General features: G+C 44.5%; 1 protein-coding gene across 3 annotated transcripts; it reads right to left on the bottom strand.

Annotated features, from left to right (window-relative positions):
* Positions 1 to 9497: 9497 nt before the first annotated feature.
* Positions 9498 to 20956, bottom strand: ARL5A (ADP ribosylation factor like GTPase 5A). Of its 3 annotated transcripts, XM_005499117.3 has the most exons (7): positions 20670 to 20942; positions 19919 to 20020; positions 18674 to 18734; positions 15547 to 15694; positions 14467 to 14550; positions 12023 to 12174; positions 9498 to 11537 (listed from the first exon to the last, which is right to left on the bottom strand). In XM_005499117.3, exons 4-7 carry the CDS (start codon positions 15688 to 15690, stop codon positions 11489 to 11491), a joined length of 429 nt encoding a protein of 142 aa, XP_005499174.1. In that variant the 5' UTR covers positions 15691 to 15694; positions 18674 to 18734; positions 19919 to 20020; positions 20670 to 20942; the 3' UTR covers positions 9498 to 11488. The 3 variants fall into 3 exon arrangements, with proteins under 3 accessions (XP_005499174.1, XP_005499173.1, XP_021153560.1); XM_005499116.3 differs by lacking the exon at positions 19919 to 20020 and having other exon boundaries at positions 20670 to 20956; XM_021297885.2 differs by lacking the exon at positions 19919 to 20020 and having other exon boundaries at positions 20858 to 20924.
* Between the last annotated feature and the right edge of the window lie 593 nt (positions 20957 to 21549).

Below are 21549 nucleotides of genomic sequence, written 5' to 3'. Positions count from 1 at the left end.
ACCTCCTCTCCTGTGCTGCTGCAGCGCTTCCCTTGTTACAGAGGTTAATAAATGATGTGGAAGGTGCCAAGTGAGCCTTAAAGTGTTCCTTACCTACTACCTGGTGGAGGGAACAAATGCAGGAGCCTGTTGAGTGGCCGCCACAGGATGCTGAGCCCTCTGCCCCACAAAAGGCAATTCCACAGTGTTCTCCTCCCGAAGCCACCGGTGGGCTAGAAACCTCAGCTGCCAAATTAAAACATCAATTACTTTTAATACTGTCCCATGTTTAATAACTTATGCTTCCAGTGGTTGCGTTTTTAGTGCAGCTGCAACTGCTTCTCCTGCCCAGGTCCTTGCGTTTGCTGTTCCCTCCATGATATTTTTGATATACCGAGTTTATGCATCACCTTTCCCTTTACTGTATAAAACTGATGATTCAGCGTATCCATCAATTTGACTCAAAAGATAAGATCTAAGTTTATGGATTTGTTGCATGGCTTAAACTCAGTGAGACTTTTCTAATGCCGGTGGTAGGCATGGTAAGACAAATTTTATTTTCATTTTAAAAGGCAGAATTTTCAGGCTCCTGATCCATTGCCCCTTGTTTGTTTTCCTAGTCCACGAGGGTGGGACAGGATGACCACTGCTGGCATTTCATTAGTGTGCGTTTGCTCAGCGAGAACTTACCCAACCACTTAAGCCACAAATGTCCACCACCTGCAGCTACAACACCTTCTTAAACACCATCCTCAGCCTAAACCACGGGCATCAGGGCTTTCCTAGGCCAGGCTCAGCCCTGCCAAGCCCAGCCTGAGCCAGCCTTCCTCCCAGCATCACTGGCCTCCACCTTGAGGACTCAGCACCGCTGTCATCCCAGACACGTTCTGCTTTGCCCTCTGAAGGGCCCAGTTACTAAGGAAACCAACAGCATATAGTCAAGCGAGGATTAGCAACAGTTAAGCACAAAGTAAGTTTATAGGTGCCACAGTTTGGGAAATAGAGCCGTTTGTGTGACACATGCCACCCACGCAGATGGTGTGACTCGAAACCACAGCTCCTGTCATCGCTGTCCTATTTTTCCCCATTCTTTTCTGTGTGAGAGGGAGTTTGTCGCGAGCGCAATGCGGCTCTGGGGACAGGGGGACAAGCAGCAGCCCCCAGTGACACTGCCCCATTTCCACAGCTTCTGCTGAGTCCTGTCCCTCACCCCCACCCAAAACAGCCACTTCAAACCTCACCTGAACAACAAGACTTTTTCCTTAATTCTACTAAATTCACATCAATAGCTTGTTATGCCTGTGAATGCATCATCTAAATTAATGAAAACTACAATGTGTATGAAAGCAGGCTCGGGTGCTAAACCAGCACTAGTGCCCCAAAGCAACAGACCCTCCCAACTCCTCCAGCTCTTTTAGTCCCACCTCCATCCAACCCTCGTTCTGCTCCTCACCACCCATTTCTACCCCTTACCAATGCCAAAAGAAAAGCAGTTTGCGCAGTGTGAACCACACTGATTTAGCTACAAGTTCTTCATAAGGTTATAAATAAAAGTAGTTTTATGATTAGGTCCTCAAGCCCTACGCAAGAGTTTGTGGTGCCGCGAGGGAGAGTGGGGAAGGGGATTTCTGGCAGCACAGCCTTAAAGTGTTTGATCACCTTGGATATAGCTAAATTCCCTTTAAAAAAAGAATAAAAGCAGCTTTTAGTTTGAAGTATTTGCTAATGAAAAGGAGGATCCTGCCCCCATCTGGCCTCCCTGGAAGGAAGCAGCCCAAGGTGGAGCCGGAGCAAGAAATCCCTCATAGTGGCTTTGAAAGGGGAGGAGAGACCCGAGTCACGCTCTGCACTCAGAAACAGGTAATAATTCAGGTTTTGGATCAAGGTTTGACTGGCAGAAAAGTGGGGATAATTATAATCTCTCTGGAGCAGCTCCAGTCATGTTATTTTTCGTTTGTGGAGTGCAGATGGGTCCAACTGTGCTGCGCGAATTGGAACGCACAGGTCTCCCCATCCACTGCCCATTGGGGAAGGGACCACAGGCCCCGCAGTAAATCCCTGCCCATTGCCGAACACCAGAAAAACAATTGTTTGATTTGCTTTGCCTCTATAAATCTCTACCACATCGTATATCCTGTATTACCTCACTCACGTGCACGTTTTTTTGCCTTACCCTGGGATTCGCCTTAAATGCACCAGGAAAGGGAAGAATGAACGGTCTGAAGCCACGGTGGAAAGGCTGCTCTGCCTGGGTTCAGGCTGCTCTTGTCCACAGGACGGTGAAGACGAGCTGGTTCCTCTCTGCAGGAGTGTGACCTTTAGGGGACGGTCCCCAGAGCTGATCAAACAGCAGTTCAGCAGCGCCGGTCACTGAAGGATTCTTGGTATAGGTGTCTGCTGTCCGCAACCAGACTTGGCTTCATGCTGCCAGAAGCAGAACATAATCCTGGTATCAAAAATGTCCACATCAGACCACTTGAAAGCCACTTTATCTCCATGTCTTACACATATTAAAAAAGGAATACAAAAGGGGTAATGCCAAAAAAAGCACAGTTGCTCTAAAACCGTGTGGTTCTGAGTTTCCACCTGCAGCAGATGAGAAACTTCAGAGCCAGCAGCTGACGTGTTTTGTGTAAGATCGGTTGTTTTAAGCACTTTGTCTCTCGCATAAAGAAGCGCGGGTTCGTATTCTCTGCCAAGCTCCAGAGGCACCAGTGGAGTGGAGACACGTGGAGGAGGAAGATACACAAATATCTGGGGTCCTGAAAAGAGGCTCTTTGTGGTCTCGACACCCACCCAGCACCACACAGCCGGGAAATGGTCAAAACGAGAAACCTCAGCCAGCGCAGCAGCAGCACCAACCGATCCAGAACGTTCTGCGGGCTGCAGCAGCAGCACCAACCGATCCAGAACGTTCTGCGGGCTGCAGCAGCAGCACCAACCGATCCAGAACGTTCTGCGGGCTGCAGCAGCAGCACCAACCGATCCAGAACGTTCTACGGGCTCCAGCAGCAGCACCAACCGATCCAGAACGTTCTACGGGCTCCAGCAGCAGCACCAACCGATCCAGAACGTTCTACGGACTCCAGCAGCAGCACCAACCGATCCAGAACGTTCTACGGGCTCCAGCAGCAGCACCAACCGATCCAGAACGTTCTGTGGGCTCCAGCAGCAGCACCAATCGATCCAGAACATTCTGCGGGCTCCAGCAGCAGCACCAACCAATCCAGAACGTTCTGCGGGCTCCAGCAGCAGCACCAACCGATCCAGAACATTCTTACAGGCTCCAGCAGTGGCACCAACCGATCCAGAACGTTCTGTGGGCTCCTGGTGGCACCTCGCTTGTCCCAAACAGGCGCCAGCACACACATCCGGGACAATTAATGACTTTATTAACTCACAGCAGCTGTGATTTCTCTGACACACACAAGAGCTGCTCTGTGGAGAGAGAAAGCAGTTAAACCGGGCTTTGGAAAGCGGCTCTCCCTTGGTACAGTGACACACGCTTAGGAAAATTAATACTTCCCTTCGCTTTGTTTCTTGAGGCACGTTTTAGGAAAGTCTGGATGAAAAAGGAGATATTGAAAGTTCCTGTGAAGATCTGTGCATCAAGCGAAGCTCAAGGCTTCCCTTCATTTCCCAGCCGGTCTGTTCGTGGCAGCATCAATTAATAATAATTAATAGCACAGGACCTCCGGCACCTCAGTGCAAAAGAGCTTCTGCACATACTGATAGAAGCTGAACTGAGCATCTTCTAAAAGCACAAGTAAAATGCGGCTACGATGCTAAACACATTGAAAATTATTATTTTATATATATATATGTATGTATGTATTTATATATATCTAACCTTGAAAAACAAGTTGTTAAGCTTACTCTGACAACGGTACGGTGAGACTAAAATGAAGAAATTATGTGGCCAACATAATACAAAGTTAGGTTTATTAGTTGCTTACACAGCTCTAAGATGCATCCATGAACTCACGTCTCAAAGGTTTCCGTACAGGAATAACGGCATATCCGGGAGGATTCAGCACGACAAGGACCTCAAAAGCAAATCTTCAACAGTACCCGCGTTTATATGAAATCTTTATTTATTTACAAAAAATTTAGACAATTTTCATTGTTACTATTCCATCATCTGCATCTCTTTGCATGACCCCAAGAGTTTGCTTACACATATATATATATTCGGAGGGAAAACAACCACCAACCTTCCAATTCTGAAGAGTCAGGGGCAAGAAGAACAAAAAAGGCAATAACAAGAATGAACTCTGAAGGTGTTGACTATTCTGTAGCTTTGCATCTAATTCAATGTCATATTAAAGACCCATATTCAGAGAGAACGAATCAATGTAGATGTGCAACAAAACATTAATGACGCGACCTGTCATTTAAAAAGTGGTAATAGGATAAAAAAGTACTATATTGTCATTAAAATAAAGAGAACAGAGCAGTCTACCTTTCATACAGTCAAGAAAAAGAGCCAAAAAGTGACAGCATTTTGAGTTGAAAAGTCTGTTTACAGCTTGAGCCGTGGCTGGTTGCAGCAGGTCTGCTCGACACCACGCGCGGCTGGTGGATGCAGAAGTAAAACCATCAGAGTTTAGCAGCAACAAACCTTGATTTTTTGTGCGCAGTTAAAAAGAATGAAGGTATTTAATGCTAAAACCATACCCGAATAAAAACCTTCAGATATATTCATTTTTTATGTATTTTTTACGGAGCAAGGTGGTGATCTATAGACCGGGATTACGCGGCACCAAGAGGATGTGAGGCAGGGAAAGGGCGCGAGGAACCAACAGTTTGGAGGAAGCCTGGACTAAACCAGAATCTGATAATGGTGTCTTATTTATTTTTAAACAAATCGCCTTATATTTAATTGGATTCAGAAGAAAAACAAGAGCGGTTTTCAGAAACGTCATAGCCAAGTCATGAAATCTGAGTGAAGAGGCAAAGGTGTGTCCCCAAGGAGAAAGCCCTTGGCCAGATGCGGCTGCAACGGGAGGCAGGGGGACAAAACGCGAGGAAAAGCATTTTGTCACCGCTTACACCATCGTAACAGGTGGTAAGTGCCTTTACCGATCCCTCAAAGCTCACTCAACACCACCTGCCTCTGGATTAGAAGAAAAGTAATTCTCCAACAAAATTACCACGTGGATACAAATATTGCACAATTAGAAAGAAAGCAACAAGCCCAAAATTCACACGCGCAGCACGAGGCTGTTGGGGTTGCAGAGCAACCGGCAACACACCTTTAGGACAGTAAAACAATCATTTTCTTTTGTTGTCCAGCTTTGGTTTCATCTCTTTCGCTCTCCAAGAAGTCACCTGTAAGCCCCGCTCCCCAGGCACGCTGGGAATTCAGCATTTCCTACAGGGAAAGAGCAGCTCGCCAATCATTTTAATTTCCATTCTCTTTAAAACCAGCCAACACCTACTTAGTAGCAAACTTCCCAAGTGCCAAACAATCTCCCGACACAAACCCCGTCACCACGGGTTCAGCAGGACAGCACGTTTCTCCCCATTGATGCCTCCACAAGCTCATCCACGAGGTCAGAAATCATCGCTTTGCTTGAAAAGTTTCACCACAACACACACACAAAAGGTCTAATGCAAACACTAAACATTTTCATCTTAAACTAATAAATACTGGTAGGTTTGCAAAAATTAGCAATTCTGATGTTATCTATAACTGTGCTGGTACATGGCTCCCCCCCAACAATTCTGGATCAAACTTGTGTTCCACCTCTTCAACAAGAATTTAAAGAATGGAACGAGTTCCCTTCAACGACAGGAAAACCACATTTTAAAAGCCAGGAAGGACAGAAAGAGGTAAGGGGGAAACAATTCAAGGAATGCTCTGGCAAAATATCAGGAAAAAGTTACCTAATAGAATCATAATTAATTGGACTTTATTATAAATAGCTTTATAAAAAGTTTTAGCTAAATTGCCTCAGTAAACATGCTTACATTTCAACGCCAGAAGTGCTCGAGCCAGGGAACGCCAGCCCTCGCAAGTCTTGGTCTTAATTTGAAGCAGTAATTTTCTGTATTCTAGACTGCAAGTTTGTTGCGGGATCCGTGTTAGCCACGTACTTTACTCATTTCCTTCAGAAAGAAGATAAACTTTTTAGAATGAGAATTACAAAATACAAGGGATCAAAAGGGATCGAGGAGAGGCTGAGGGAGCTGGGCTTGTTTAGTCTGGAGAAGAGGAGGCTTAGAGCTGAGCTCAGCACTCTCTAGAACTACCTGAAGGGCAGTTCTAGCCAGGTGGGGATTGGTCTCTTCTCCCAGGCATCAGCAATAGGACAAGGGGCCATGGGCTTCAACTCTGCCAGGGGAAATTTAGGCTGGATATTAGAAAGAAATTCTGTGCAGAGAGAGTGGTCAGGCATTGGAATGGCTGCCCAGGGAGGTGCTGGACTCACCGGCCCTGGAGGTTTTTAAACTGAGATTGGCCATGGCACTTAGTGCCATGATCTAGAAAACGGACTGGAGTTGGACCAAGGGTTGGACTGGATGATCTCTGAGGTCTTTTCCAACCCAGTCGATTCTGTGATTCTGTGATTCTGTGAAAAGTAATGACCCTGGCCGTATGATTAATGCACGTACGTATGGGCTTTGTATTTGTAAAAACCAGTCACATACTACACTAGAACCTAACTACATCACTAGTGTACTCCTCTGAGACTTTAATGCTCCAAGGATGGCAGGCGGTCAGTAGGACAAGCCGTGATCTGGCAGAGATGAGGGTCCCGGGCTCGGCTCAGCGCAGGATGGCGGCTGCAGGGTTAAGGGGTTTGGAAAAGAACACGGTGAGAAAGTCGAGGACGTGTTGAAAAAGAGTCATGAAAACACCATATAGACGCACTTTAAACTGGATTGGTTGCCACTCTTCTATCATATACTACCAATTCTTCCCTTGGTTAGCCATAAAAGTGCTTGGCCACTAAGGATTTTTGTTTTCCCTCTTTGAATCTCTCTGCAAGAGAATCCGGCTTTATTTGGCCCTTCCACCCCACACAGTGTTTGATGCAGGAAGTATTCAGACAAGAGTAACACAGAGCTGGTGATTTATAAAGGATGATTCATAACCTTCCAGCCAAAGCAGCACTTTCTAACCTAATTCAATATCAGGTAAGTTTTCCAAACAGGAAAAGCTTAAAAAACCCCACCCGACTTGTGTCCTTACTCACAAGAACACTGGCTTAGAAGGCTGAGGGTGGTACTGAGTATGGTCCTGCAGCAATAGAGGCGCCGGCCTGTCTGAAGTGAAGAGCATTCTCAAAAAGAGTTTCTGGAAAATACAAAAATCAACCAGGAAAATCCTAGTAAGGCAAGAATATCAGTTCTGCTTACGCTTCTAAAGCACGCTCTAAAAAAGCTGCAGTGGCAACCGCTTCTAATTTCTCGGTTTTGTACGTTGAATATACTCACTGCAACAATTAGATTCAAGTCACATTTGTATTAATAATACACATCACAACTATATGCAAAGACGCTTTTCTTTCTTAGTGCCGTTCTTCATGACATCAAACCATTCTTGTCCTGTAATGCTCAACGATGCACCACTTAAGGGCTTAATATTGCATTCACCTGAAGGAGATGAAAACTGTTCTTCAGGCATAATTAGTTTGACAAAGTTAATGTTCTACCAGCCAATTAAAAGGGAACTACTTAAGTGAGGTTATTGGATTGTTATTTAATAATAATAATCCATTATTGTTATTGGATTATTTAAGCAGAGTTCCTTGAAAAGAACTCCAGCGAACCCATCTGGTACGGGGACACATTTAATCTTTCATTTCACAAAGCTCCGGGATGTCTGATAAATGGAAAAGTGCTCAGAATGCAGAGGATAGAAAGAACTGTAACAAATACATTTATTGTAAATCACGTTAAAACTGCTGCATAGGAAGGGGGAAAAATAAACATTCATTTACACACATTTAGATGTGTTTTTAGAAATGTATCTCTTTTAAGGAAAAAGGAAATTGTAGCATAGGAAGGAAAACAGGCTGAGTGGATTAGCCATAGGCACTTGAGCTGCACGGGCTGCAGAACGTGCCCGTCAGGTACGTTTAACATTCACACCCACACCTACAGGACACACAGGGAAACAGCCCATAAGCCTCCCTGGAAAATTCAATTCAATTCAATTCAATTAAGCCAGGCAGATCCCTCTTCACATTTTCCCAGTTCTATATTCTACCTTCCTAATTTTCAGGTCACAGACGCAGCGTATTATAGAGATGATTTACCAAGTTTATTATGTGCTAAACCAAAAGAAACACTCGAAGTAGTAGATGATTGAAACATGAGTTACTACTATATACTTTTGCTAGTAAAGTGGCATTCTGCGGCATCAGCTTAAATAACCGTTTTTAAAGACCCCTCCCGCTTTCTGTGTAATAGCCTAAGACCAAATTTCAGAAGAACAAAGGCAAAGTAACGTGAAGCTTTAGCTGGCAGCCGAGGGAACGCAGCACCGAGGGTGAGAACACGACAGAACACCAAGCGAGGTCGTGACTCGTGTTCAGACAATCCCTTCCAAACAACAACCGAGGGAAGCCGAGAGCAGCAGCGACGCAAAGTTACCTTTGCTACGGACAGAGCTGGGAGAAAAACAGGCATTGTCCTACAGGGAGAAGAAAACAAGCTGTAAACAAGCAGCACAGACACAAAGGGCTTGTGTGTTCAGAACTTCGCCTGCTCTTCTCCAGCTCTGCTGCGTGACTACATTTAAAAGCCTTTCTAACACTGCACAAAAGGTGTGTAGGACAGGACGTCACAGCCACACCACTACCGCGAGGGTGAATACTTGTGTATTCTAACGTTCACCTCATCAGTATCCGAGCACACACTTGTTCTCATGAAGGACCTTCACGCAGACAAACTGTCGCACAAAAGCTGCAACGGACGGACAACTGCAAAGCGCCATCACACCAGCCACGCAAGGGGAGAATCTGGAATCGTCACCAAACGATTTGATTTTTGGATTAAAAACTCCTTAGGGCACAATAGACACGGTTGTAACAGGGAGCTGCCGTGTGTGCGGTTATTCCTGACTCCCTACCGGGCTCTGTTGCCACTTGTGGAACACAGATGAAGCGAACCACGTATTATCTTGGAGGCCACAGAAATGGAAGTGGCCAGGATACCCAGAGGGAAAGAGAGTGAACATCAGTTTAGGGATGTGCAAACACAAGGTATCTGGTTGCAACATAAACCATACCTGGAAAAAAACACCACACTCCTGTTATATGGACATATCAAGTCCTTCCAATTTAAGCGAGGGACTAAGCAGCAAATTTCAACAAGCAGCAGATACCAGAATACTGCTCTGGGATTCTTCTTTCCTTAACAAGAAAACCACATTTTCTTAAAAACAAACAAAACACCATCACACACGACCTGTGCGGACCCAGGCAAAAGTATGGGGTGCTCAACACTACCAAAGCCAGTGTTTTAATGGCATGAAAGGGGAGACATAAGACTCAAAAACCAACGACTTCAGTTTAGAAGCAAATCTGCTTTTTCTTTTTTAAAACTAGAAAACATACAATTCCATTTCATATGCAAGTGTGCACAGAGCTTGTTTCTTGCAGATACTATCAGATAAACCGAGAAAGTCTTTGCATTAAATTGTTATTTCTTCAAACATTCATACATTTTGCAATACACCAGTTAAATACCGATATCTATGTGCATGCACTATCAATATATGCATGTACACATTAAAATGTTTAACAGAGACAGCAGGCTCCCTAGGCAGTGAGCATCAGAGATACCAAAAATACATTAAAAAGTTCCATTCTTTACCTGCCTTTGTTAAATACAGACTTTTGACACTCCTCCCTTCCTTCCCCACGCGATGCCCAGAGCAGCAGATGAACGGGAGGGCAGGCGCACTGATGAGACCATCCCGTCACCAAAGAGAAGCACCTTACAAAGCTCGAACTACGCTCTTTCTTTAAAATGTCCTTTCCACCGTTATCGGATGCATGAGCTAAGAAGGGGAAGGACATTTTAAACAAGTTTTACTTCTTTTTGCTCTAGTCCTCAAACATCCACCTCCCAACACAAAAGCCTACGGTTAAGGCTACGTACACTTTGCAAACACTGCGAGCGTTTCACCCCGCCGAGAAGCCTGCACCTGTATCCTTTAACATGGAAATTCTGCCCAGGTTCTGCACGGGACACCCGTCCCATAGGTGCTACAGTAAGGAAAGCTCCTCACACAGCGTTCCGACGCTTCCGTACGACTCACCCGGGGGCCATGCAAAGGAGTTCTGATTGCAAGAAGCGCCGCCCTGGAACTTCTGTGCGAACACGGTCCAGGGGTCGCTTCCAGCTTTTCAAGTAGTGTCATCGGTTTCATCCCCCACGCCAGTTCCATCCACTGCATATAGATATATATACATTTTATGCTATCAAAGAGAAGTGTGCCTTCCTCTGAAAAACACTTACGCAGAGTATGACTTTTTTGTAAGGTTCCAGTGGGACTTTATCACGTACTTTTGTGCCTCTTCTTTGGTTAAGAAAAAAAAGAATGACATTTTTCCCTTTACGGCAGCTAAAGGTACTTCTGCTAGACTGGAATCATAAATGAACTGTACTGCCAAAAAAGAAAAGCAGTACCATAGGACAGCATGACATGCGCTTTTTGGAACCACCTCATCCAATGATGACTACAAAAAAAAAAAAAAGAAAATCCATTTAATTTTAAACTCTTTGGCAAATATTTACCGTTTGCTGACACTGTCATTTGAAGCTCAATCCATTCTGGCACCCCTAACTGAAAAATCAGGTGCGAAACAAGCAACAGTCTGAAGAGAGAGTTTGCTTTATACAGTTGTGAGCCAACTGTCTGATGGACGTTACAGCCACACGGACAACAAAGGAAAGTGCTGACACGTTGGTGATGTCAAATATTAGTATTACTGTTGACATACTGATTCAGCTTTACACACTGGTCTGAACAGATTGCAATTAACCTAAAATTGAGGTATAAATATACACAGATATGTACAGTACACATACAGGAAAATATTTTTGCATTTGTAACATCAGTAACCTTAAAAATACTGGAAAGTTGATACCTATGCCATTGATTTGTTTGCTAATTTACTGGAATAATGAAGCCAACATCTTCAACTAGAGAGGACTACAATGGAATAATAAAACTCAAAATTAAAAGCTTCTTCCTCTCACTTCGTCTCCACCACGTTCAAGACTGGACTGTTCCGAGTGGCTGTATCTTGAAGAGAAGGTTGATCACAGCTTTGAAACGCATCCTCAGGAGGAAAACAAACAGGAACCCAAACTGGAGCCGCAATTGCGTCTTCATTTATATACACGAAGGTGTGTGTGCATCTATGTAGAAAATAAAGTTGAAATCAGTTCAGTATAAATACATCTAACCCATTAATTCTGCCACCGTGAAGGTAAGCATGGGTACAGCTCTTTTGAAGCAATGTCTGTGCAAAGAGGCCATTAAAAATCATCTGATCTTAAGTCTTGACATCATCCATTCCAGTCCTTGGCACAGTCTGCAAACAAAAGAGAGAATTTTTAAGGAATCAGGCTAACTTCAAAGAATTTCATGGCACCAATTTAATTTCTTCTTGCAAACTCTGTAATTCTAACTGCAGGAATCATTTCCAGAAACAATTCACCCCAAGAGCAGCATTTCCCAGATCTCGTTATGCAATATACAGGGCAGAGACTTCAGATCCCAGCACTTAAGACATACACTGAAGTTATCTCTAATTGTGATTATTCTGAATAAACCAGAAGAGATTTTGGGTTGTTCCCACTCCCGCCCTCATTAGGCCCAAATCAGACAAGGTTTTATCACTGGGAGGTGAGGCTGCAGGTTTGATGTGAAAGTTGGTTTTCAGATCACACTGATCCTAAGTCAGCATGTTCTGAGCCCAAAGTGAAAGATTATTGTTGCCAGGGGAGGATTGTGATTCACCACAAGAAAAACACTAAAATAATTCAAGCTTCCCCTCCTAGAGACAATAACTCTTACCCCTCTCCAGTTAGAGCACAGCACGCCTGAATGTGCCACTGGTGATCCTTAATTGAAGTCAGCTTCAGAAACTGAGAGATTTCAGCTACTGTCATACACTCTTTAACATCTTGCTTGTTAGCAAAGATCAGCAAACCCGCCTTTTTTAAGTCCTAGGGAGAAAGAAGTCAAAAGAAGATGATTACAAATCAGCACTCGGAGGCAAAAGACGTCATACCAAAGCAGAGAACCTTAAGCCCCAGCAAAAAACCTCAACTATAAAACGCTGCAGGCAGATTGACACGCAGCTTCAGAAAATCCTTTGATGCCGCAGACCAAACGTCCAGTTTTTGCCAGGAGGGCCTGTAAAACCACGTGCAGTATTTTCGCTGTGCCATGTGAGGATCAGAGGACCCTGTGTCTGTGTGCGTGCAGGTCGGGAACACCACACACCTCCCAGTCGAGGCCTCGTGTTTAACCCTGAGCTTGCAGCTCATTCCTGTCCGAGCATCCAAACCCAGTGCAGCCTTGTCCTGAGCCTGGCTTTAGAACCGAGGGATGGACATCTACATGAACAAGCACAGCACAATAAACTTAAGGCAATATTTAAAACTTCAGTACTAACCCTTTAGAGAACAGCAACTCTTGGGGCAAGCTTATTTTATCTCAAGCTGCTCAGAATGACACTAGTACAGGCACGTATTATTGAACGTCTTCCAAAAGTAAAGAAATCTTCCCAGGAATCCAAGACAGCTCGTCCACTTAAGTGCCTATCACACACACTGATTTTTACAAGCAATAAAATTCATTCCCAAACTATCTGCTGGTCCAGAAAATTCTTGGAACTGACCTAAGCAACTCAATTTTACCTTAACAAAAAAAAAAAATCCATTGAACTGGTTAACAGAAATAAAAGATCTTCAAGGACTATAAGGAAAAGCTATTCTAAATAAACATTTGACTTTCATTACAGCTTATAGGTATTGTTGCCCTTTTCAAACGTCATCACGTCTGGAGATTTAGCAGAATATACTGAAAACATCCTGTTGTAAAACAATGGGCACATTTACTGTTAGGCGGGTGCTTTCGGAGCACAGAAACAGTCTCCCAACACGAAGCAAGGGCATTCATTGTGCTTGGAGCTCCAGACTTCCTTCATTTCAAATTCGGTTTGTTAACAATTTCTGCATCTTCTCTTATCGATTACAAAACAGAAGATGCAATTTTGTTTAGCGACTGCAACAGACTGAAGAGTACATCTCTGAAATTCTGACAATGGCAACAGTTCCCCCGTGCCACGTTTAACAGCCCACCACAACCGAGAAAGCCAGACCTACTTTATCAGAATTTATTAAACATAATTTTAATTTAAATATAAAAGAATAAAATTCAAGATGCTAGGCAAAGCACTTGTTTAGTCTCAAATGCTTTAGCTTACCATGATCACTCAAAGGAAATACACAGGCAGTCTTTGCCCTCCCCGTAGTCATCTACTAAACAATGGCTATAGTTTATATACAGATGTAACTTTTTGTGGTATAATGCCATTAATTTTATGCATATCTTTGTATTCTGACACTTAAATTAGGAAACTCTGTGGCATCTCATACAAACTGATCCAGTTTGCATTAAACTTGTCTCATGAGTTCCTGCAGTAGTCCAGCTTATCTGAACACATCTTCAGTCAAAATCGGGGCGCGGGTCTTGCTGCACTTCATAGAGAGACTAAAACCTTTGGGACATTCAGGTCACGCAGCAGGTGCTCCTTGGCTTATACATCCGTCCAGTATTTCTGAATCAGACCCAGATAGGTCAGTTTTAGACTTGACACAAGGCTCAATCTTAAAGAGGCTCTTAACAAGTTGGCAAATGATACTTGCATTCTGTAATTCCGAGTACAAATAGAGTTATGGCTACAGTAGCCAGAGGCAGTCCATTTCTGCAGTGTTACAGTGGTTGCTCTAAGACATACCATTAAGGCTATATCTGTTTCACTGTGAAAACAGAAAACACCAAGCAACCACAAAGCTATCAAAACCAGTAATTAACTTGTGGGGAGAAACAACATTTTAAAAAGCCCATCTCATTCGGATATCAACATGGATTGAAGCATACAAACCACAAAAATAATTTCTAGGTCCTAATTTCTGTTTCACTGAAGCACTCAGAAGTTGAAAAACAACTTTTGTGAGAGTACTCTTCAGTAATTTGGTATTGATTTACAGCTTCATTAGGGGCTTCAGGAAAGACAGAGCCTCCAGCAGGACAGGCCGGCTCTGATGCCATACGGGAGAATGGGACTGGAGGTGTTTGCCTGGGGCCTCTATCCATCCGGGTCCAGCTCCAGTTCCCGGGCGTGAGTGGAGCTTCCACACACAGCGTGTAAATCTGCTTCCTTTAACACGTACCATCCAGATTTTACCCACAATAAATATTAAACCAGAGAAACCATAGCGTTTACTCACCTCATGTGCTAACATTTTATACAGTTCTTCTTTAGTCACAGAAATTCGCTCTCTGTCTGTGCTGTCCACGACCACTATCACAAACTTTAAAAAGGGAGAAGATAATTAGTCAGAGAACAAATCCTATCTTTCTTGCCACACTCTCGTCAGCAGAGCAGATTACTGTTCCCACCACGTTATCCAGACACTCAGCCGGATTATCACAGCATCCTATTCCAGACAGACTTTCCCCACTACTGGTACGGTTTACAATTTATGCTGTGGTTTGTTTTTAAAGGTAGCTCTGGCACATCTTTTGACTTTTTGTTTCACGTTTGCAAGTGAAAAGTTTACATTGAAGCGTTTCTCTGTAATCGCAGATCGCTCTTTGTTCTTTGCTTAGCGTAACTGAGGTAGGACACAGATCCCTCAAAGAATATGTGGCAGCCTTAAAAAGGTAAATTGTATCAGCTTTCTCCCTCTACTTCACATATTAACATGCAGATAGATATTTGCAAGGCATTTAAAAAAACCCATAAGCTCCACACTTCAAGAGCATCCATGCAGATACACATCACAGCATCTTTTAGGGGAAGCAGAGGAGAACAAATTAATTATTATAAAAAATAACTTTTTTTAAAGCCACATTTGATAACACGTAAGTAACCCTGACTCATATCATTATTTTAATCAAGTTCATATATGTGCTGCAACTTCATTGCTAAAGAGAATTGCTCCTGGAATCACAGAATCATTTTGGTTGTGGACCTTTAAATCATTGAGCCCAACTGTGCCGGGATTATGCAATACTGCAAGACAGAACTCCCACAGTCTTGGAGGGAAACGTCTGGGCTTTCAGCCTTAGTCCTGAGGGGTTAAGACGGGTTTTAAAGTACCTGCTACAGAGACAGAGCACTCATGGTCCACAAAAGCGAACATGTAAACATGGGGATCTGCAACACCAAGACACATGGAAACAGATCCCCAGACAGAGAATCCTCTCAAATAAGTTGTTTTTAATTGCAACTCCATGTGACACACCTTACATACGAATATAAAAGTGAATTACACCACGTCATCCAGCCAGGCGCTCATGCTCACCTCGGTGTTCGTGTAGTAGGTGTTCCAGGAAGAGCGCAGAGACTCCTGCCCTCCGATATCCCACATCAGAAAGCGTGTGTTGTTCACCACGATCTCCTCCACGTTGCTCCCGATGGTGGGTGAGGTGTGCACCACTTCGTTCATGGAGCTGCAAAGAGAGCGGCTCGGTGAGGCGCTGCAAAAACAGCCCACTTACCTGCGTTAATGAGCATTTTAGGACTCCAAACTGACCTACTTCTATAAAAACTAAAGTTGAGGGTTATCCCGAGGCAGCAAGCTTGGGGGCAGAATTATAGCAAACACTCCTTATGCAGCAAATAGAGACAAGGTTTGATGGTGGAAGGCAAACAAAAATAAGAATAGCAATAAAAAAGGACTCGGTGAACTATATAATAATCAAATTATAAAGCTGAGAGACCATTCATGAACAAAACTATATTCTAATCAATTAAATCATAAAGCTGAGAGAATATTTGCTTCAGAAGTTGTTTTAAGCAGTCAGCTTTTCTTTTTCCAGGCTGACTTTGGCACGCAGGGGTGAGAGCAGTTGTTCTGCTTCAAGAATGTGGTTAAGCCACAAGATTTCCAAAGCTGCAGAAAAACAACAACTCATCATCCAGCGCCACCAAACATAATGCACCTCGGTCTCGTTCCAGTATAGGCCGCTGAGAATGTACTTTCTTCACAATTCAGTCACTTTCTGTCCAACCTTTCTTCTCTCTCCCTTCAGCACAGCCCCATAACTATGTTTTGGGGACAAATGCAGACATTAAATATTTTTAAAATAATCAGATACTTTAGAGACACAGAGTGCAGCTCTGTCATTAAGACAACCAGTCTCCTATCAATAGTGACAAGCCAATGTCTACTCTGGGTACTCCTAAAGTTCTAATTATTTAAACTCCATGATACGGCATCCGCAAAAAATTTAAAAGCAGCTTCAAGGAAACCGTCAACCATTTTCAGAGAACTTAGTTATTTTTTCTGCTGATAATCCTGATATATTTTTTCATTTCTTATGAACACTTTTTGAAGGCTTAGCAGAACTTTCAGTTACAGTGACAGCAATTTGAGACTTGTAACAGTGCTGGAATATTTGTTGAAGAGGATATAGAGAATCAAGGAGACAAAAGGGACAGCCCAGTGTTCTGAAAAGTAATCCCAGCCACCCGGTGTCTTAGCAGCATATAACAAGAAACCTTCTCACCACACACATTTAGGGGAGGCTACAGAAGGGAAAGAAGAAAGAACCATAAAATCAAGTTAAGGATAAGAATGATATAAGATGATGCCTGTGGCTGATTTCATATTTAAAAAACAGGTTTTAGCAGAGCTCTTTTAACGCTTGGAAGAGACATATCCTGAATCCCCTTTCCTTGGCTGAACCTGCAGCCTTTCACATTCCAGCTGTTGGCACCTCGCAGTTTGCAATACAACAGCTGGATTCTTCCCTCCTCCCCACTGAACCGAGGTGAGCATGGAGCTTAATGGCATTTCTAGACACCTGATCACAAAATCCTGCTGCTACCTGGGGGCAGGAAGGAGATACGAGTCTGAGAATGGGAAGAAATGAAGTGTCTGTGGAGCTGCCGTGATCTGTTAGAAGAATCACTGCTCCACCGTGTGCTGTGACCATCCACGACAAACTAACAGCCAGGGCACTAACCCACACTAGTCGTCCTGCTGGTTATCTCCGCCTGTCTCTATGAAAATGGTTAAACATATTCACTCATGCTCAGAACGCTGATCTGCCACAAAGAAATGGTAAGAAAAAGAAACGGGCCATGCAAAGATGGAGGTGGGGTTGAAGGAGAAGTCGAGCAGGACGCACACGGAGCTCTGCCAAAGCAGCAAACGGGGAAGGGGAATACAAGAAGAGAGGAGGGGAAGTCCTGTGGAGCTAAAAAGGGTATAAAGGAAAAGGAGACATAGAGATTCACTGTACTGCAGGGAAAAGAAAACACTGAGACTGCAGAAATAAGAAGATCAGAAGAATCATGAGACGTTTGTAGAGGAACTGGAAAGAGGCAGCACTAAAATGCACCGAGGACAGCCCTCAGCTGCAGCAGTTACTAGCCTTAAAAAATACTCTTCATTCTGTTATGCTTTTTAAAATCTCTCACTCCTGATCTAAATAATGACATCCAGCTTCATCTTTTCACTTGCTCTGCAGAGTGTGCCAGGGCATAAGTGGCTGGAAACACTGCACAAGATTCACCTTTCAGAAAGGCAAGAGCAGATGACAATTTCACAAAACCCAAACATATTTTAAGTGTAGGATTGGACCAGTATGGCCATATCACTTAACAGGAATTATTTCTGATACTGACTCAGGAACACTTCCTAATACCAGACTACTACGTGTGAGAAATCGCAAACCTGTTTCTATTACAAAGAGACCTTGAGTCACCTGTCCCACCTAGAAGCTGCTGAGTTGTGGACAAATGTGTACCTTTTTATCAAAATGCAGTGCACGACCACAGATATGAAGCACATACAAGTTTCATGTAAACCAGCAGCAAGGTTAACGCAAGACAAACAAGTCAGTGCTGCTATTTATGAAAGGTAGAAGCTGCAGGAGAGCCTGGGCTGCCACCAGCCCAGAGCCATGTCGGCCCGGGTTCGACCAGCACTCCCCCTTCCTCCCTCCTCCTCATCCCTGACCACAAACGACACGAAGGAGCATCTCGGCACACAGGACACGAATCATGGCAAGGAGAGGTCAGGCTTCGCTCTTTGCTACTCACAGAACAACTTTTTCAGTATTTTCATGCTGCAGCATGCATCGGTTTAGCAGCGCTGTCCTGTGGCTAACCCTCAATCTAATCATATTTTATGGAGCTGGCAAACAGCCTACACAGTACCACCAAAGACAATCGTGATTAAGTGGTAATAGCAATGTAACCTGATAAATAAAAGCTTGGAACAAAACCTTACTCATATACCAGGCAAAATACAGACCTTTCCAAACTCTAAATACATGTTATGACCCACTGTCACCTATCCTGTAATCTTCAGCTCAACGCTCTCAGAGTAAAAACTAACAAGGAACATAGCGACAAGTCAGAGTAATATATGCAATGCACACCTTGAAATACAAGAAACATCACCTGCAATTCATACTTACAATTGATAAAGAATCGTGGTTTTTCCTGCGTTATCCAGACCCACAATGATTACTTTGTGCTCTGAAATGAAAATATCACCAGTAAGTCACATAGCTGACTTTGCTATCACGATAACAACTGTGCTACAAAACAAGGTTAGTGTTGCTTTTGAGGCCGATTTCCTAAGCAAAGACTGCCCAACTTCAGGTGCCACATTTCACGGCCCGTACCTAGTTCATTTGTCTGTGCAGGTGTTCAACTCTGTGGACTGTCCTGAGTAGGCGACTGTCAATTTCTCCCCATCTGCACACCCACAGGAACAATTTCTGGGAGATTACAGGTGGATTTTTTCCTTCTGTGAAGTGCCAGAGCAATAATCTCATGCCGAGATCCTTTCCCAAGCTTCCACACACTTTTGCAGATAACACACTGTACTCTGTGTTCCCCCCAACTGCAGCCGTTCTCCAGGGCACACGCTTACACATGTTAAATGTTCATTTCCAAGGCCTTACTTTTATTATGGCCCGCAACACCTTGATCTCTTTGCAAAGAGCTGTTAAAAACCACAACAACGCCGACTCGCGCCGTAAGCAGGGTGACCCACTTGTCCCCCTCAGTGTCCTCTTTAACTTTCCACAGGTTTGGAACCTGGAGAACAGATTTGCCTACAAATACCTTACCCAATTTAGTTTTAGATGAACCAACGAGTACTGCACAGAACTACTCTGACACATATGCAGACGCGTTTTGGCGCTCGATGCCAGAATAAATGATTGTTTCTATTTAGCACCTTCGTTCCTACACATCACAAAGTTGAATTTGAATTCTACAGCTGGTGTTGTTGAGCACATTCAAATTTCTGATTTGCAGGACGAGTGAGCACTGCCTTCTCTCAGCTATATTACACAACTTTTACTTGCACAAAGAACCTTGGCCTCGACAGGGCTGTTCTGGCCAGTCAAAGCTTTGTGAGAAGGGCTTTCCTTCCCCCCTCCCCAGTGGCCCACAAGGGCAACAAAAAGCCATTTTAAACCTGCCCAAGCTTCAGACGACCCGAGATCGATTCCTTCTGTTAGCAAAGCACACTGGCATTGATTTAGCACAGAGGAGAGAGGGGGGGTCAGGGGTCAGGTAAGGGGGGTTTCTTGACTTTGATTTTATCAATATTGTGTGGTTTTGCAGAGTTGTCTGATACACCATGAAATATAAATTCCAGCTTTAATAACTTTGCATAACTGCACAATATTGTAAAAATATCAGCTTACCTGACCCCCCATAACTAGGAACTTTTGTTGCTGGTGGGATGTTGCCAGCATAGTGATGTTAGGGAACCAGCTGGAACAGCAGGTCTGGGCTGGGGCTGGATGCTACAAGACAAAAATGTTGGATTTTGTTGGATTTGCACTAAGCGTTAATGGGCATATAACCGGGACATTCAACATGCACGTGTGAGCGTAGCTGAGTTCACTCAAAATCAAATTGAAAAGACCTTATAAACACAGATGAGAGCGTCAGCATGTGTTTTATAGTTAAAGTTACAACTCTCCTTAAAGCCTCACTGTAAGGAGACAGGCGTTACAAACCCAAAGTTATTTATAACATCCGCTCCACAAACGAGCAATTTTGCCAGATATGGAAGTTTATCAATAAAAACCATCCATAAAGCGTGCTCTACAGACGACAAGATGGAACTACACACCACAAGGCAACACAGCTGTATGCTTTCGGCACACGTTAATAAATTAACATACACCAGTAAACGAGCTTTCCGATGACTCAGAGGAGGAAAAACAAGGTTTAAACCCCCAACTTTTCTGGCGTTTCGGCTTGTCCTCCCGGCTCCCCCCGCCGGCCGGGGCTGAGGAGGAGCCGCCACTCGCCCTCCCGCCCCGGGGCCGAAGCTGAACCGCTTTCCAAGGGCGATTCACCCCCCTCGGCCGCACCGAGGAGCGATCGCCCTCAGGCCCGGCCCCTCACACATCCCCGGGCCGCCGCTTCCACCCCCTTCCCGCTCACCCTGATGGTTGAACAGCCTCCATATCCTAGTGAAGAGGATCCCCATCCTCAGCTCCGGGCCTCGCCGTCTCCTCAGCGCCTACCGCGGGGTTAAACCCGCTCAAAGCCCGGCCCAGCGCCCGCTTTGCCGCCTGGGGCCTCGCCGGGCCTGCTCTCGGGAGAACATCGCCGCCAACACCGCCGCTTACCCCCGGTTCCCTCTCCTCAGCGGAGCGGGGAGAGCGACGAGCCGCCGCCGACCCCGCGGCCACCGTAGGGACGGGGAAGGCGGGGGCGGACGCGTCGATGTGACGAGCTGAGGGAGGAGGAGCCGCCGCCGCCATTACGCGGCCCCCGCCTCAGTGAGGCAGTACGCGGGCCGCTCGCCTTCGGCCCTACAGTCACCTCATAGTTTGTTTTTAAAGCACCCAGGCTCCCTAAAGATAAATTTCTCTGACCAAACGTGAGGTGTTTTTTTTAAAAAAGATCACGTAATAAAATGTACACGCCGCTGTGTAGTAGGCTGGAGACACGGTTTGTAGATGAGGATCTTAGTGACACGTTAGTTTAACGCTTGGACTCGATCTTGAGTGTCTCTTCCCACCAAAACGATTCTATATTTGCCCCCATTTGTCCCTGGCCAAAATACCACTTTATTTAACCCAGAAACACCGTTTTGTTACCTGCGAGCTGTCCAACAGGACTAATGCCCAGCACCACCTACATTTCAGCCACACCACCTTCATTAACATCCATACAAATGCTCAGTTTTACATGGGTCGGTGACGTTCTCTTTTGCTTTCACAACACCCGTGGTGGATGGATTTAAGCAATGGGTGTTTTCAGCACTAGGATTTGCAACTTTATTACAAAGTATTCTCTAGAGAGCTGCAGGTAGCTG

The sequence above is a fragment of the Columba livia genome, chromosome 7 (assembly GCF_036013475.1).
Source record: "Columba livia isolate bColLiv1 breed racing homer chromosome 7, bColLiv1.pat.W.v2, whole genome shotgun sequence".
NCBI classification, from domain to species: Eukaryota; Metazoa; Chordata; class Aves; order Columbiformes; family Columbidae; genus Columba; species Columba livia.
This window is presented reverse-complemented; position numbering and strand designations above follow the sequence as displayed.